This window comes from Notolabrus celidotus, chromosome 6, assembly GCF_009762535.1.
Source record: "Notolabrus celidotus isolate fNotCel1 chromosome 6, fNotCel1.pri, whole genome shotgun sequence".
Lineage (NCBI taxonomy): Eukaryota > Metazoa > Chordata > Actinopteri > Labriformes > Labridae > Notolabrus > Notolabrus celidotus.
In genome coordinates, this window is record NC_048277.1 from 10,615,471 (window position 1) to 10,634,288 (window position 18,818).

The 18,818-nt window shown below is 38.0% G+C and overlaps 2 protein-coding genes across 2 annotated transcripts; one reads left to right on the forward strand and one right to left on the reverse strand.

The window, feature by feature from the left end:
- The first annotated feature begins 441 nt into the window (after positions 1-441).
- On the forward strand, positions 442-10,203 carry syt19 (synaptotagmin XIX). The gene is made up of 8 exons (XM_034684742.1): positions 442-829; positions 938-1,011; positions 4,710-4,829; positions 6,608-6,787; positions 6,940-7,092; positions 7,263-7,382; positions 8,150-8,261; positions 8,358-10,203. Exons 1-8 carry the CDS (start codon positions 586-588, stop codon positions 8,663-8,665), a joined length of 1,311 nt encoding a protein of 436 aa, XP_034540633.1. The 5' UTR covers positions 442-585; the 3' UTR covers positions 8,666-10,203.
- Positions 10,204-13,550: 3,347 nt separating this feature from the next.
- LOC117813964 (myosin-7-like) lies at positions 13,551-15,379 on the reverse strand. Its single transcript, XM_034685046.1, has 5 exons — positions 15,337-15,379; positions 14,807-14,862; positions 14,544-14,714; positions 14,350-14,454; positions 13,551-14,249 (listed from the first exon to the last, which is right to left on the reverse strand). Exons 1-5 carry the CDS (start codon positions 15,377-15,379, stop codon positions 14,079-14,081), a joined length of 546 nt encoding a protein of 181 aa, XP_034540937.1. The 3' UTR covers positions 13,551-14,078.
- Positions 15,380-18,818: the final 3,439 nt, after the last annotated feature.

An 18,818-nucleotide genomic window follows, 5' to 3' on the forward strand; every position in this document is an offset into this window, starting at 1 on the left:
AGTGCTTGTGAGTTTTCATTGCTTACTCTAAGTAAATATTGATGTTTGTCCTCCATGCGGTTATGAATTAGATCAACTGGAAAGCAGCCACAGAGGTGAAGTGTTTCATCTATTCACCTGTCTGACCACGTCACAACTCTACTATTTTTCTACTACAAGAGCAATCTGACCCGTGAAGTATGTTGCATAAATGAGCAGACTTAATGACATCACTGTTATTCACAACAAAGACTCACAGTGAGTGAAATGTTTGAGTTTGTGCATGAGATATGCAAAACATTTTATGGACCAAAAGGGTTTCTCATGGGGGCTTTAATCTTTCACTTTTGTGGTCCACAGAAAGTCAATTAAGTGAAAGTGCTGAAGAGTTTCCCTAAGCCTTTTTTGAAGTATTTTAACAATTTCTTTTTAACAGCTGTCCAAAACCCAAATGGTATTCACTTAAAAAAGTTATTACAAAGTACTCTTGTTGGCTAATATAACTTGTTCCAGTGTACATTTTGGAGATACCCTCTGGCTTAACTTCCACAATAGCTGGTCCATCATGTGACCTGCAGTTCAGTACTTTACAAAGGTGTCCTCTATATGTTGCAGAGGAATGTAAAGGCTACATGTAGGTGGAGAGTACTTTTGATGCAGATGGAGTTTCCGACACCTGTCGGGCTCCTATCGGCTGCTGATAACCCGGCGATGCTGTACTCAGACTGGGTCAAGTATACTATCCTGGGTATCTCAGTCACTCTTCTTCTGCTGGCACTCGGGATCTTGGCATGGCAGATCTTCAGATGCTACACACAGCCACGCTCTACACACACTCAGCAAGATACTTGTGAGTAAAAATTACATTATAATACTAAACAGTGCTGCAATATTGATGATGCTGGGTTTCTGACCAAGGCTGCAATCACCTCATAAATGTGCCCGATCTTTGCTGCAGTGAACAATGATTTGCTGTACTTGGATGAAAAGCCTGGAACAGCGGGAAACTCCTCAGGAGCTCCAAGTACTAGGGTAAGAGGAAGAAGATTTAAGGGATGATCATGTAAAAGAAATCACTTAAGTATATTTTCTTAAAACCAGGGGTCATATGCAGTGTCTTTACAAAGTAGTATGGCTTTGAGAACAAAGCTAACTGTACCCATGCTCAAAACAATAAGTCAAGTCCATATTTTTTTCAAGCAAATATACATACTTGAGGGTCTTTTGTTGTTTTTGTTTTTTGATGAAGTTAAAATGTGAGTGTACTTTTCATGTGACGACTGGGAAATGGCCCAGTTGTCCCCGAGCAAACCTCTTAGAAAAGTATATCTGAAAAATAAAGACTGACGAAAAGAAAAAAAGAAAAAACTATCACATTCAAGCTAATACAATTAACTAGAACCTTATCACTCTGAATTAATTCATCCAAGATTACCTCAGAAAATATTATTTCAAATGAGTACAACAGGACCCCCTAATAGATACCATGTAGTCAGAAGTAAGTACACGTTCACAGAGGCAAGAAAAAATTAAGAAAAAAACATCCACCCTGGACGGCTGTGGATTTCTGTAACGACCTGGATATGTTTAGCAGTGCTATTATTGTTCTTGTTTGAGGAGTTATGTTTTTCCTGTGCACACAGTAGATGACAGTTGAGATGTTGATCTTGTGTTTTCTTGTACCACATATTAGCTGTGTTTGAGAGTTTTTTTTAACTTTTTGTTTGGATAACTGACTTCTTCCTTTCCATGGGACTTATGTCAGTAAAACACAACCAAATATTTTGGACTTACAGTGACAGGATTGTTGTAAAAAGAAAATATAAAATGTGAGCCTAGGCAGATGGTACAATGCAAATCTCACAAAAAGCAGGTGCAGCAAGTAAAGCTCCACATAGTGGATGGTCTGAAGAACATAGAGGAGACTCTGCTGCCCGGGAAACTTAAGCACTGGTGTCTACAATTTGGGCTCCTCCCCCCAAATGATGTGGCCAAGTCCCAATAACAACTGTGGAGAAGATGGAGTGAACCATAACTTTGCATGTGAAAAAATGGCTTGGTGTCCCACAATGCTTAAGCAACATAGGCCTTTATGGGAAAGGGGTCCTTGAACTACCTCTTGCTAGTCTAACGGAGGAATACAAGTGGTCAAAAGTGGGACTCTTGATGACTCTAAAGTACTCCAAGGATCAGATCATTAGCAATGATCCAGCATCACTCCTAACTGGACGGAAATGGACACCATCAGATGAAGTACAGACAGCTACATCAACCCTGAGACACAAAGATATTGTGGGGCAAGTCCATCAGGGAACAGGAGACTGCAAGGGGTGCACAAGCCGTCTCTCTCGTGAAACAGGGACAATGTATGCAGTGGGAAGGAGTGGAGAAGAGGAAAATCAGTCGGAGGGAACTTTGGGAAATGGAAGCAAGCAGCATCAGCTTTATCATCAGAGCTACTTATGATGTACTGCCATCACTAAAGAATCTCCATCAGTGGTTTGGCAAGGATCCAACCTGTGCCCTCTGTCCAACTCCAGCAAACCCTAGAACACATCAGCGATGGCTTATAGTGTGTCCTTGTTGAGATCAAAACTGGGTCATTGCGTCATTAAGAGGTCAAAACGAGATGGGCTGTCTGCCCAAAGACTACTGGACTTCACTCAAAATAGCACAACACTTTTCTTTTTTCCTCCTTTTTTTGAGTTTCCTTTTCATTTCAGAGTTTAATTAGCTTCCTGTTAGCTATTTAGGTGAAAACCCTTAAGATAAAAGAAAACAGACAAAAGAAATACACCTGCATCAAATCATATGAAAATGCAACATAAGCACAGAGCTAGAACAACAGAAAAAAAACATGCAAAATCTAAATCAACTTAGTTTGAATAACTGCCTATCGTTGCTTTTACCACCATAACATTAATAAAACAATTTAACCCTTAGAAATCCAGGAAATTCAATGATATTTAAATGTTTATATTCATATGATATATAATAAAATTGTTAAATTATTTATCAATTAGTTATTTATAATGTTTATTTCAATCATTGGTTTAATGCTGATCGTCCTCTCTGCACAGATGCACCACAGGTCTCCTCTTTAGAGCAGCCTGTTTTACACCGTGTTCCAAATTATTATGCAAATTGCATTTTTGTGAATATTTTAAAAACTGTGTCAACAGTTGTTTTCAAATTTGTCAAGAAGTCAGATAGTGAATATATTTCTTCAACTGTGTGGTTAAAATGATGCTTTCCAAAGTACGTTGGCTGTATTTTTAAATAAATGCAGAATCTGCATCAGCCAGATAGTGAATTTATATCTTAAACTGTGGGGTTAAAATGATGCTTTTCGGCTGTATTTTTAAATAAATGCAGAATGAGTGTGCCAAATTATTATGCAAGTTGGTGATAAGGGCAAATAACTTGTGATAATTAAAAACTAGGCACCATTTTAAACATTCTATTGATAAAGTCTTCAAAACATTTAAAATCTAAAGTGTTTCTCAAATGTCCAATATAACCTCCATTTCTTTCAGTGAGGGTCAGAGGTCACTGGTAAACTGATTTAGTTTCTGATGAATACTCTGCTGACTCTGTGTGCAGCACCTTTGGCCTGCCTGCTCACCTGATCTCAACCCGATTGAGAACTTGTGGTCAATACTAAAGGAGATAATTTACAGTAATGGCAAGAAATACAGCTCAAAAGAGCAGCTTTGGAAAGCCATACAAGGTACAGCTCACAGTGTCAGCAGAGAAGTCATCAGAAACATCAGTTTACCAGTGACCTCTGACCCTCACTGAAAGAAAAGGAGGTTATATTGGACATTTGAAAAACACTTTAGATTTGAAATGTTTCAAAGACATTAACAGTTTTATTTTGTATACAAATGTAAAGAAAACTGTTGTTTTTGTTGAAGTTTGAAAACAGTTGTAGTAAATATTACTTTCAATCAATAGAACGTTTAAAATGGTGCCTAGTTTTAAAATTTCACAAGTTATTTGCCCATATCACCAACTTGCATAATAACTTGGCACACTCATTTCTACAGATTCTGCATTTATTTAAAAACACAGCCGAAAAGCATTATTTCAACCCCACAGTTAGAGAAATAGATTCACTATCTGACTTCCTAACAAATTTGAAAATGACTGTTAACATAGTTTTTAAAATATTCACAAAAATGCAACTAATAATTTGGAACACGGTGTAAGTGCAGAATTTTTTTTAACAACTTATTTATTTACATATTAACTAATCTATTAATGATTTAGTTTATTTATCTGATAAATAACTTAACAATCTTTTTTTATCTACTTATCCATCCCATCTGCATAGCAGCATTAGTTTTAATGAATATGTCTTTTCATAAACGTAACTAAGATAAAGTTATAGATTCTACTTTTGGTTATTCTAATATATTAAAGCCTATTTTATTATTTTTCTACTATTATTTGTTCTATTATTACAGTTTGACTTGACAACTACTACTTTTTGATTTATGATTGTTTGTAAAATAAGACATTCTGTCACAAAGAGTTCATGTTACTTTGTTCAGACCATGTAGTCTGCAGATACACATTGTCAACATACTGATAGATTAATGACCATACTTGTTTAAACAAATTAAAGTTGACTTGGTTATTGTAAGTCAAATAAAAGCTTGAGGTGCTGTAGTTTCTAATAAAAACAGCACTAATACAACTGCTGTGTATGTCTGCTTGCTCCCCAGGTGAAGGATTTAAACACAGAGGTACAGAAGCTAAGTCGCTGTCTCTCTCAGGCCTTGTCTCTCCCCTCAGGATCCAGCCAGACAGAGAAAGACACAGGAGAGCAAACAACCCTAAAAAAGGTAGTAGACATTCCTGTCCACCCTCTTGTCTTGCAACAATCTCACAGCTACTTGCATCTTTTCATTATTTTCGTCATATACCCCGTATTCGTATCTAAAAAAAATACAGAATGGTCTTTCCCAGTTGTATTTTAATTGACATGTGCGCTTGTCTCTTCAGTGAGGCATTCTAAGTAATAAAAGCATGCAAGACCTTTTTTCTTTTTCCTTGTATTGTAAGGAAGATGTAGTTTGTGATCAAATAATTCCAAGTATCATTGATAAAGACCAGAACAGCTTTGTACAAAATAGGCATTGGAGGAGGAAATGGAGGAGCTCCAGCTAAATTTACCTCTTCCTACATACCTGTACTCGGCAAATGCCAAGAACCTTAAAAGAATACCAAAAACCTTATAGTGGAAAACATGATTGCAGTGTGGCTTCAAGTTATAAAATATCTGAAAGAAGGGCCCTCTCTCTCCGTCTTCAGTCCAATATGGAGAAATGACTCCTCTCCAGGAAAAGCAGACAGGGGATATAAATCTTGGGCTATGAAGGGGGTAGGGAAATTAAGAGATCTATACAACCCGCAAAAGCAACTAATGACATTTGAAGAAATAGTGAATAAATTTAACATACCACATAACAATTTTTAAAAAATACCTGCAGTTAAGAAACTTTATTATAACACTACAAAACCAAACGCTGTGCATCCCTTTAATGTCTACCATAGAAAAATGAATGACCATACATTGTTTAGGGATGGGCTTAATTTCCAAATTATATAAATGCCTGGTAGATGGATGTACAGAGACGTCTGTGGAGCAGCTGGAGGCGTGGAGAGGGGACCCACAAGACAATATTTCAGTGGAAAAGTGGAACGAAGCATGTACTAAAGCACAATCAAGAACCACTGATACTGGCCTGAAATTACTGCAATATAATTGGTTGATGCGTACATATCTAATTCTGGAAAAACTTAATAGATACAATAGAGCCATATCTGAAAGCTATATCAAATGAGGGAAAAGGGTTCATTTTTTCATTGTATTTGGCAATGTGGTGAGATACACAAATTCTGGCAAGAAGTGAAGCAATGCATCCAAAAAATTGTACAGATTCAAATACCCTTAATCCCACAGCTGTTTATATTAGGTTTATACCCAGATAATTTGCATATAAAAAAGAATCAACAAATATTTGTAGATTTAAGCATGCTACTGGCAAAAAGAGTAATCACTCTCTCATGGAAAAACATCAGAAGACCTAATATGGGCAGATGGTTGTCTGAACTATCTACAACACTCCCTCTAGAGAAAATAATGTATACAATAATAAAATCAAAAACATAATTTCCACCAGCTTTGGAACCCTTTCATTAATTAGATAACAGGAATAGACTTGACTCATATGATGGAAGTGCCCGAGGATGTATAAATAGCAGCCCTCTGCAGTTATCAAATCCAAACAGATTATGGACTGAAAAAGCGTAAATTATTGATAATATATATATTTGACCTCCAACCAAGAAGTTTAATAAATCGGGGGGGGGGGGGGGGGGGGGGGGGGGGGTCTGTTTGATTTGATATATTTATGTGTGTGTAATACATGTAATTGAATTTTATTTTTAAGCTGTGAATACAATTAAAAGAATGTTGGGGGAAAAGATGTAGTTTTTGGAAAGATACCATACGCTGTCATGTCCTACAAATAGCACCATATCTTGCATGAACAACTTAATCTTGGAACATGTCTGATATAAAATCTGGTGGGTTTCCCATCTTATTGTCTTATGCTAGGTTGATGGAAAGCTACGTTTCTCCATCTTTTATGACCAGCTTCAGTCCTGTCTAGTGGTCACCATCTTGCAGGTGGAGGGGCTTCAGGAGCACAGTCAGAAGCTCTATCCGTTTGTTAAGATAAGTCTCATGTGGGCCGGCTCACATGGAGTGGAGTTGGAGAGCTGGTTAAATGAGGAGGTAATTATGTCCTTATTGGGAGCCACAATTTTCTCACTCAGCATGTAATAACATTAAATTAGTTTCTGTGTGTGAATCTATGGCATGTTATTTGGGAAAATATAAAGCTTTTCTTTTTTCTTTCTGCTTGTTTACTACGTTGACCCCCATAGGGCCATGGGATAGAAGAACCTGTGATTTGGACAATGCTGCAGGATTGGCGGACTCGTATTGTGAAAGGCAGCTGTAATCCTTTATATGGAGACCAGTTTAGCTGTTTTTTACATGAAGATAAGGAGCTACGTCACCTTAACCTTAGAATGGAGGTCCTATGGTTTACATTGTATACCTTATATCTGTCTGATTATATATCTATATCGAACTATAGGATTGTATGCCAGTTATTGAAAAAATGTCTAGAAAGATAAAACTGATAATTTTCTAAATGTGTGATACTGTTTGTGCTCTTCCTACCATGTGTCTGTTTGAAACTTAGGTGAGGGACTTTGACAAATTCTCCAGACACACAGTATTAGGAGAAGTCAGGGTTCCTCTTGGGCACCTCAACATCTCCTACCCTTTGGAGCTACAAGAAGATCTGCAGATTCCCCAGAAGGTCAACATTACATCATTTGTACAAATGCCTTATCAAATTAAAAAATATAATTCTTCAATTGAGATTAATTTAGAAGAGGTATTTTTCACATTCAGTCACTACAGTAATATTGACTATAGAAATGGCATTGTTTTTTTTGAGTTACTAGCTTACTTACTGTCAGTGTACCACACAGAGTAGATACAAAGCGGCAACCTCCGGTCATAAAATATGAAGCCCATGCGAAAGTGTTATAAACTGCATTTCATCGAGCGTCCACCAGAGGCTGGCTGCAGGATCACCAGAAACCACATGCACACCCATTCAAAAAAAAAGATCTTTGCAGCAATAATAAACATGTTTACAGCCTGATTTGTCGTGGGCATAAGTGCAGTGCTGCTCACAATCAATACATTCATTCATCATACCAATATACAATAACATGCACACTTTCAAAAAAAATAAAATGTCACTGTGGCATACAAATGACACAACAAAATACCAATAATACAATAAATACCAATAAGATACCAATGTGGCAGTAGAAAGCAATATCACATTAAAATATCAACTTCTAGGTTGATTTATCAATGTTGCATATCTACAATATCTACCAAATATGGTCACTTCTGGTTCCAAAAAACAAAGATCCTGATGAGCCAAGATGTCTAACTGAGGGCATCAAAAGCATTGGTTAACATCATAGTGGCTATAACCACTTCTATAGTCAGTTGAATAAATGTACAGTATATTGTCCTGAAATGTTTATCTTTTCAATATCCAAACAGGATCTTGTAGGAGAGGTGCTTCTGTCTTTGAAGATTCTTCCTACTTCTCAGAGACTGGAGGTTGGATTGCACAAAGTCAAAACAGTCCCCCCAGAAATATGCTCAGATACAGGTGAATGAAATACCTATAGAAAAAGCTATACAAACACATCTAGTATATGCACATCAAGTTTTACACACATTTTCTTTTTGTCTTCTGTATTTTCAGCCTTGTATGCCAGGATCAGTGTGCAGTGCAACCAGTGCAAATTAAGGTACCAGAAAACCTCTGCTGTAGCCCACTGGCTGGTGTCCGTCTTCAACGAGGTCTTCATGTTCTCTCTGCCAGAGTTTCCTCTTGAACAATGCAAAATTTCAGTTTCTGTTTATGAGATTCACATGAATAGAAAATCCACCAAACATCTGATTGGACAGTTGACTGTGGAGAAGAATGAAAGTTCAGAAGACAAGCACTGGAGTTTAATGATGCACTCTGTTCGCCAGCCAGTAGCGAGGTGGCATGGCTTGCTGATGTGATTTACTGCTCACAAATTCTCACCTTCACTTGTGGATGCTTGGGTATTCAGTCTTTTTGTTTGTTGACCAGTTAACTGATATATTTTATTTAACCCCTAGCTTCTGGTCTGATTATTATTATTATTATTATTATTATTATTATTATTATTATTATTATTATTATTATTATTATGTCAAAACTCTAAAGATATGAAATTTGCACTCTAGATTTCTGTGATCACTCGATGAATAGTTTTGTTGGTTTTGTTTCTTTAGGTATGACTAAACCATGCTGTTCTTATCTGCTTGTAAAACTGCCCCCTCTTTGTTACTAAATGTTTACATTGAAAGTATTCATATTTAGTAATTTCAACATTTACACATTCACCAATGTCTTATATATGAGAAACCAAACAATTTCTTTCAAGTGATATATTCTAAAACTGCATAAGGCACGAGGAAACCTCAAATGATGATGAAAAATATTAAGAGTTCGTGGATGAAAAGTTACCGGGGAAGTTTCAAATTCTTCCAAATGCTGTGTCTCTTAAACCTTTACTGACTCAGGTATGACTCAGTCATTACTAGAATTAATGTTATTTTTACCTTTGCTGCCATCTTCTGGTTAAACCGAACATTTTGTCTAGTTTGGAGAAAACTTCCATATTATATCTGAAAATACCTTTAACAATTAACTTTCTAGCTCTTAGCTTAGCAGCCAGCAACTGGAAACAAATCAGGGCTGGGACTTCTAGTGGTTATTATTGTTGTTAATTTAATCAATTACTCATAATTAGCAATGTGAAGGTTTTTTTTAAAATCGATTTATTATTCGGCCAATGAAATGTGAAACCTTTAAAACCTGGCTGTGCAAGACTCAATGACTCAACCTCTGCAAAATAAATACTTTGGCCATTCCACCAAACAGGGACCTTTTCTGTCCCGGGATATTTTAATTGTAAATGAAAACAATTTGCTAAATGCATTTTATCATCAAGCAATGTGTCTTGCAGATTGATGTAATCGTAGATATAAGATATTGAATTTCAAACACAGATAAAAACTACCTAGAACACCAAAAGATAGAAAATCTTACCTGTCCCAACCCACATCACTTCCATCCTATTCTCCTTACATTGGCTGCCAATCAAATTCAGAATACAGTTTAACATCCTCATATTAACATATAAAACTATCCATCATCAAGCACCCTCATATATCTCTGACCTGCTCCACCCTTACATCTCCAGTAGACCCCTCAGATCCTCAGATCAGGGTCCGTGACCGTGCCTTTGAGCTTATGGCTCCAACTCTGTGGAACAATCTGCCGGCCAAATTGCGCTCTGCTATTTCCACTGAGACTCTTAAAAAGCAGCTTAAGACTCATTTGTTTGTCATGGCTTTTGACTATCTTTTGTAAATTGTTGTTATTTTGTCTGCTTTCATTACTATCTTATGTATTGCACATTGTATTGCTTTGTCCATATTGATACTCTGTGAAGCACTTCGTGACTATGCTCTTGAAAGGTGCTGCACAAATAAAGTTTCCTTACTTACTTGCTTACTTGCTTACTTGCTTACTTTAACACTACATTTTAAACTATGAATAACTAAATTAACTAAAATCCTTCAGAATTAGATGATTTAAATAGTTTTAATTGTAGTCCGCATCCCACCTTTGGTGTGAATACTTTTTTTTTAAAATAAGCATTTCCCAATTAATAATAATTAATTAAGGTACACTTTTCTCGGTCCACTTACCTTAATACTTTCCCTCCTCTTAACAACTTGCAACTTCCACAAGTCTTTTTTTTTACAGAAAACCATTTCATGATCTGGATCTTCTGAAGGCCATGGTACAATCATAAAGTTGTATTTTCTCTATATAGCTATTTTATGATTTTATGACCATAACACATTATTTCAAATAACATGAGTTTTGGTAACAGGACTAAGAATAATGCATTAATCTCTTGCTTTGAAACCCTGTAAAGGATATAAACAACAGCTTGAGATGGTACACACTTTGAATACTTCAGGAATCAGTGTGTAAAAAAAGCTCATTTGAATAGTTACAAGTAAAAGGAAAGGCATACATTTTGGGGAATTGCCTAAATGACTGAACAAGTAATATTAAATGAAACAGTTAACCGTGATGTTGTCAACAGTTTTTTGGACATATGCAACCAGATCATAACGATGTTAATATTTATAATTGATATTCACTATTCTGCGGATCTGGGATTTCGCAGCTGCACGTCGCAGGGTGCGCATAGGTGGGAATTGATCTCACTGATATGCGTACATGTCAAGCGGCAACCTCCAGTCTCAAACGATGAAGCCCATGCAGAAGTGTTATAAACTGCAATACGAGAATCCGCTTGAGGCTGGCTGCAGAAACACCGGAAACCACATAGACATGAATGGGAAAAAGACGATCTTTGCAGCATTAATAAACATGTTTACAGCCTGGTTCAAAAAACGGCTTGGCCCTACGAAGCTAATCTCTCTATCGGCACGCACTGTACAGTGGGTGAATTTTTTTCTAACGCGACGGTTCAGAAGATACTAAGATTACGAGTTTTGCCCAAATAAGGACATGACTGACGTGACACCCGGTCGGGAACACATAGCTGTTGGCTAGGAGGCTCACACTACGTCACACTCTGCCTGGTTGAGTTCCGCATTTCCAATATGGCTGCCGCCGTCGATTGGCTTCAAAACAGCTCTCAGGAACAGATGGGTGACGTCACGGATACTACGTCCATATTTTATACAATCTATGGTACATGTACATGCACGACGGCAAGGGAAGCTTTTGAGGTAGGAGCAAATACAGGTAGGTTGAAATATGAAGATATCTTTGAAATGTGTCATTCTTTTAAAAATTAAATCGAGTTTAGTATCCCTGCTCAATTTTGGCGCTAAAATCTTTTTCTTTTATCTTGTAAATGAAAATAGGATTTGTTTTAGCTAGCTAGCTTAAGTAGTGTTGTAAGAGTGGGGAGAAGTGCTAAAGCCAACTGTAGCATTCATGTAAAGTTTAGCCAGTCATCACCCAAGTGACAGAATATATTCAAACACATATTCAGATAATCCAAAAGCAAATTCAACAGGGATAAAATATTGAGGCAGTTTTGGTATTGTTGGGTTAAAGAAATCGTGTTAATGCTAAAATTTAAAAGTGCTACTCACTCACTTCATATTATAATATAATGTTGGTACAATTATATTTGAAATACATTTTTCAGAATGTGCCTGTCTGGGAAGTGGTACTAAAATGTATTACAAAATTATCAAGACGTAGTAGTGTGAATGCAGACATACAGACATTGGACAATGAGCTCTTTGTTATACAAAGAAAACTATGGTTGCAGCTGTCTCAGCCAACAACCAGTTGCTGTTTGTGTTAAATGTATTTTTGCAGAAAATTTGTTGACAAAATTAGCCTTTTTTTTTCTGTTAGCAACTTAGATGATTGCTTTTCATCAGGAATGAAGTCGGAGTAAGAGGGTTCTACAATGACAATAATATTTGACTAATGGGTCTTTGGCACTAACCTTTTAGGTACTGCTAAACCAACTTAGAAATTGTGTTCCCCTTGTTACTACAGTCATTTTGGTCCCCTGTGAGAGCTGTCAGTCAAACCCAGATGATGACCAAAAATCTGCACCTTGACAGTGGGAAAAGGTAAGTTTTTCCACCTGCATTTGATGCAGAAAAACAAAAAATCAAACACAGGATCTGATGATTGTAGATAGTGGTTGTGTTTTCAGTATGATAATAAAAACTTGACAGCTAACAAATTAATTTGCTGGATGTGGAATATACAGGATAATTTACTCGTTTTTTAAAATCTAGTAACATACAGTCTAATTCGGTGATAAACCCAGGCCCATTACGTAGGTTACATCTGCAAGAATATGCGTCCCGCGACGTCCCGTGACGTGCCGCGACGCTGGCTGGGTGAAATGTTCGTGGAATAAATGAGATTTATGGATTTTGATGGACACTAAAGTTGGATTCTTGCATGTTACACTATGGAGAAAAGACGGTGAACAATAAATCATCCGTAAATGCAACCAAAGGACGTCAGGTACTTCTTTTCACAAGACACAATGATCGGCAAGCGCGTCAATTATGTTTAGCCCATCTAGACAGCCCCTCATCGGCTTTAAGTTTTAGGCTTAGCCGCTATATTCAAGTCAAAAAACTGTGTTAAAGTACGCTGGAGGAGCAGCGTACTTTAACACAGTTTTTTTACTTGAATATAGCGGCTAAGCCTAAAACTTAAAGCCACTGAGGGGCTGTCTAGACGGGCTAAACAATACTATTATTGTTACTGTATTTACTTAAGTATGACCAATAAATGATTTTGAATATATATAACAGTTTATTTTTATTTTTTAGTATATAAACCAATTCTCAAACATTTGCTATAAGTATACTAATTCTAATATTTATGGGTTTTTTTGTATTGACTTGTATTCTTCTGTTCCATGAATGAGTTATTTGGTACGCAGAGCAGAATTTGTTTTAAACAATACTGTCATGCTTGGAGGAAAACTTGCTCCCTATCATGGAGAGAACACGGGTGGAAGAACATCACAAGATTCTTTAGAGCACCAGCGCAAACAAAGTATCATGACACAAAGTGTTGGAGATTATGTGGAGTTGATAAAGCCGACCATTTCCACGTGTTCTGGGGTTGTCCCTCCATTGATAGCTACTGGCAGGAGCTTAAGAAGTGTATGGATAAAATACTGAAGGTAAACCTTCCACATACATTTGAGGTATTATACTTGGGGAAATTGGACATCAATTTTACAAGATTTGGGGATAGATATATTTATAGAATAATGCTGATTGCAAGCAAAAAAGCAATTACTAGAAAATGGAGGACGAATGAAGCACCCAAGGTTGAGGACTGGGTTGAGGTAATACACAATATATATGTGATGGAAAAATTAACTTTTTCTTTGAGACTGGAGGCGGATAAATTTAAAAGAATTTGGGAAAACTGGATGGAGTACGCAAAACCAATTAGGTCAGATTTTATCTGAGATGTCAATTGTGGAAAAGAAACCCTAGTTCATAGCTACAGGAGTTGAAATGTTTTGTTTCTTTTGAATTTATTTATTTATTTCAATAACCTTTTACTATATTCTCTACACTGTTATCATAGTGAAATTCTGTAAGCCGAACTGGCTAAAATACATGGCTGAATGTAAATACCCACTATGTCCTGGGCATAATTTTATTTGTGTACATGGAAAGGTACGGTCATTTTAATTTGATTTAAAGTAAAATACTGAGGAAGTCATGTTTAAGCTAAAGATAATGCATTTGTAAAAGAAGATAGAATAAAAAACACTCAGTCATTGTGTACCAACTGTATGTAGAATATATGGTATAATGTTCAATAAAAAGAAAATTAAAAAAAAACACAAAAAAAAACCAATACTGTCATGCTATCTTCAATAGCCAAGAATGTTAATATGTCTCTTTCCGCTTCCTCAGCCTGCCTCTTGTAGGCCTTCACCTTGAGCTGCAGTTTGTCAACCAGATCCAGCAGCCTGGTAACATTCTTCTTGTCCTCCTCGGTCTGTAATAAGAAAACGTGATTTGTATTTTGGATCATTTCAAATCTTATAAATCCTTCATTGATTTAGTTTTTACATGATAAATGATAAAAGTGACTTTACCTGATAGGTGAGCTCCTTCACTCTCCTCTCATATTTGCGGACACCCTTAACTGCATCAGCTCCACGTCTCTGCTCACCCTCAACTTCAGTCTCCAGCTCACGCACCTTCAGAAAACAATTAAACAGTACGTATATGAATATATTATTTTATAGACTTGACTCAAGTGTCCAAATTCTTAACACAACCTTCTTACCCTAGTCTCAAATTTATGGAGCTGCTTCTTGCCTCCCTTCATGGCCAGGTTCTCAGCCTCATCCAGGCGGTGCTGCAGATCCTTAACAGCAACCTCAAGGTTTTTCTTCATTCTCTCCAGGTGAGCGCTAGTATCCTGCTCCTTCTTCAGCTCCTCAGCCATCATAGCAGCCTAGAGCTAACAGAATTTAACACTGGTGAGAAATGTTGTAGAAAGACAACTGATCATGACCAAAAATTAAGAATAAATGAAAGTACACCTACATCAGTGATGGCCTTCTTGGCCCTGGGTCCACTAAGGGATTTTACTGATGCCCTTTCTGGTGAGGACTATGTCAGTGTTTCCTACATAAAGCCAGTGCTGCACCTGCTTAAAGTAAGCCTCTTCAACCCAAGTGATGATGACACTGAACTTACAAAATCTATGAAGACAGATATCCTCAGCTACCTCATCGAAAAATACCAGGATCCCATCACTGATGCTCTGCTGGATATGGCTTCACTTGTCGATTCCAAGCTTTAAAACACAATACATTGACACTGACAAGAAAGAGAGAATACAAGCCAGAGCTGTGTCGGAGCTCGAGTCCTTTCTGACTGCACAAGAACAACAACAGGAGCCATCTTCATCCCCCTCCACATCACAGAGTTCTGAGGCAGAAGTACTAACACAACCAAGTAAAATAAGAAAAAAACTTGCCAGCTTTTTGAAAACATCAGGCACTATACCTGCAGCTGCCACATCTACTCCCCCATCTCTAAAAGAGGCTATTGGTGGTGAACTGAATGCCTACCTGTCCGCACCAAGTGCTGACAGTGAGATAGATCCTCTTGCATGGTGGAGACTCCACGAGAGAAGCATTCCCAGGGTTAGCCAGCTAACTAGTAAGTATTTGTGCATCCCAGCAACAAGTGCTCCCTCAGAACGAGTTTTCAGCATTGGTGGCAAGATAGTTACCTGCCAAAGGGCTACCCTCAAGCCAGACAAAGTGGATAAACTGGTTTTCCTGGCTAAAAATCTGTGAGTTGAAATGAAAGCTGCTGCTTTATTTTCCTATTCAGTGACCAAACATATTTTGCACTGACTTTTGTGGATGTCATTTTTTGCCATGTGATAAACAACTTTCAACTGTGACACAAGCACTTTTTGTGACTGGGTGGCGTTATCACAGTTTTGTTTCAAAATTTTGCATTGCCCTTTAGGTGTTTAAAGCAGTTGCTTAAGTTTACAATTGTATTTAATCCTTTGCAATATGTTGAATTGTTTTTATCTTGGGAAAGTTAAGCCAATTTTCATTGAAAGTTGTGCAAAAGTTTTAAGTCAAGTTAAGTTTACATGGCTGTAATTAGAAACTGTTTGAACAGCTTTGGAAGCATCTGTTACGGCCAGCGCCACACTGTGGGCAACACAGTGCACCTGGATCGAAATAGGGCTGTCCTTTTTCAGCAGTGCGCATACTCCAGAGTATACACCTGTCTTTACACTTGCGCCGTCGGATCCTGGGCCTGTCACTCGCCTGATATCCACACTCCTGTCTTTCATTCCATCCACAATTGTACTATAAGTGCACTGTGCCAACCCTGAATGCACGTTGTAGTTTCCTAGAAAACATGTCTCAGCTTTCCCCTCATTTTCAACTTTTAAGTACATTATTAGTTTTTTTTCTGCTGTGATGTTTACAGTTTCATCAATTATCAAACCTAGAAATTTGCTCTGCTTAATTTTGCCATCAAGCTCGTCAGTCAGTGTTTTTTTCCAGCGCTATTTCCATGTCGTTAACAGAGTCATTGTGTTTGTACACATTAGCGTTGCAGTCAAAGTCTCTCAGAGATTTTAATAAATCTGTCAATCCAGCAAACTGATGGCATGGGATGTCATTTTTTGCCATGTGATAAACAACTTTCAACCGTGACACAAGCACTTCTTTTTGTGACTGGGTGGCATTATCACAGTGTTGTTTCACAGCACTTTGCTGCTGTGTTAGATTAACAGCTAATTTGTGGTCTGAGCTTTGGCTATGATCCATAAATGCTCGTCCGCTATCTTACTGGCTTCAGTTGTAGTATTTGTTGCACCATTGCTTGTCTTTTTAAAAAACTGTCCCAGGGATGTCTGCTTTGATTTAAGGCTGATTTATACTTCTGCGGCGAATCGACAGCATAGCCTACGCCAGGGGTCCTGTACCTACGCAGAGGCCTATGCACGCAGCTGACGTGCACCTCCTCTGAAATGCAATTACGCGTAGAATCGACGCGGACCGCAAGCCCTGTGATTGGTCCACTCTGTGGCATTGTGTTTCCTGCATTTATATCACTTCCGGGATCTCGGACATCGTCCGCATATCGGCCGTGTATTTCATCTCCTCCTCTCTATTCTTCATGTAATCATGTCTGTATGATAAACAGCAACATGTATCAGCTGTAGATTAACATAAAACGCTCTGAATCGCTGTGGATAGGTAAACGGAGATCATAGTGGGGCCGGAAGCAGGCGACTGGCTATCAGAGAGACCACACTGCCCTCAAGCGTTTCAGCTGAGATTTGCTGCGTGACATGGACACACACACATTGACGCACAAGTATTTGGTGCTCATGTCCGCGTCAGCCCCTGTTGCTAAGGGGCGACGTAGAAGTATAAATCAGCCTTTAGACATATTTGAGAGTCATTGATCGCTGTTATTATAGCTCGCACAGGGTTTTATTTAATTATGTAGATGATTTTCTTTCCGGGCATTTTGGCCGTCAATATCTTTATGTGCCGGAAAACTACATGTGATATGAGCCACTCTCAGCTGACTTCGGGCGGAAGGCAGGGTACACCCTGTCGGCAACCTATCAAACGTGGAGAGACAGTCAACCATTCACGCACACTCACACCTACGGGCAATTTAGAGTGATCAATTAACCTGGTGAACATGTATTTGTACTGTGGGAGGTAGCCGGACTACCTGGAGAGAACATGCAAACTGGGACTCGAACCAGGAACCTTCTCACTGTAAGGCAACAGCGCTACTCACCGTGCGTTGGTTCCTCCCCGTGATTATTCTGTATTAGTTATCCTTTGTCCATGAGTGTTTAGTGATCCATGTCTCTTGATGTGTTTTCTTAGTCTAGTCTTGTGTTTACTGTAGGGGTGACCCCAAATAGTCGAATATTCGACGATTCGTTCTAACGAGCCTTAGTCGACTGCCAATCTCATAGTCGAATATTTGCATATGAAATGTGGATCATTCCATTCAAACCATGGGGGTGCTCAATGTCTAATTTGCATTATTTTCCTGTTTCCCGTAAAAATAGTGTCTCATATAGCCTATTTTTATATAAATATAAACTTATTTAATGTAATTCTGAGAACAGCTCTTGAAGTGTTAAATCCCCTTAAAGTGGTAATTAAATCTCCCCTGGTAATTAAAGGTGGACCATTTAGCGGGGACCTGTGGAGCAGACGTACCTCAGCTGGCCTTTAAATCTTTCTACGTTCGTGGTAGCTCAAAATGTCAGGAAATAAAACTTAAATTTATCCTAAAAAATAGTAATGAAGATGAGGAGCAACTTAATGAAGAGGGCTGTGAGATCAAGGATTAACGGACCACACAAAAACTGTACGGGGCCAAAAGAACGAGGATGGATACCCAAAGCTGTCCGAAGCCTCAAAAACAATCCACAGCATCCCATCCACCTCCACGCCATCAGAGAGGATATTCTCAAAGACAGGATTTACAGTCAACAAAGCAAGGAGTGCACTTCTGCCCATAAACATGATGGTTTTCCTTGCGTACAATTTGAAAAGACCCAAGCGGACAAAGACGCGATGAATGACTGTTTTAAAAGGTACTGTTAAGAGATTTAAAAACCCTCTAGCTGGTTCAGGTTTGATTTTGAACATTATACAAATGTTTAGCCTTAAGTTGGACAAACTACCCACCACAGTGCTGCTCTCCGCTGTGTGAACACGGTTTAAATATCTCCTGATTCCTTATTCTATAATGGCGCGTTGTTCCATATTTAACGGATGGTGGCCTTATTTGAGTTTTCTCTCCTTCATCACCTCGTTGTTTTTGTGTGCAATATGGATTTAAAAAAATCTAAGTTTTATGCTTATAATATTCTGTTGTCCCTTTTACTTTAAGCTACGAGTCTCTTAATTGTAAAGGGTTATGCGTAATATTGTCATGCGGTCACCATCATGCAGACTTTGGGTCAATATGGAAAAACAACAAACATTCGACTATTCGTCGACTATGGGCAAAATCTGATGAATCGGATTCAACTAAG

What these genes read in the sequence shown, in the direction of transcription:
- syt19 (XM_034684742.1), top strand. Translation starts at nt 586, where the DNA reads ATGTTGCAGAGGAATGTAAAGGCTACATGTAGGTGGAGAGTACTTTTG. An exon ending in ACCTTAACCTTAGAATGGAG is followed by an intron (nt 7,093 to 7,262) that starts GTCCTATGGTTT and finishes TTTGAAACTTAG; the next exon opens with GTGAGGGACTTTGACAAATT. An exon ending in AGAAATATGCTCAGATACAG is followed by an intron (nt 8,262 to 8,357) that starts GTGAATGAAATA and finishes CTGTATTTTCAG; the next exon opens with CCTTGTATGCCAGGATCAGT.
- LOC117813964 (XM_034685046.1), bottom strand. Translation starts at nt 15,379, where the DNA reads ATGCAAGAGGATCTATCTCACTGTCAGCACTTGGTGCGGACAG. An exon ending in CCAAGAAGGCCATCACTGAT is followed by an intron (nt 14,715 to 14,806) that starts GTAGGTGTACTT and finishes TGTTAGCTCTAG; the next exon opens with GCTGCTATGATGGCTGAGGA. An exon ending in TGAAGGAGCTCACCTATCAG is followed by an intron (nt 14,250 to 14,349) that starts GTAAAGTCACTT and finishes TTCTTATTACAG; the next exon opens with ACCGAGGAGGACAAGAAGAA.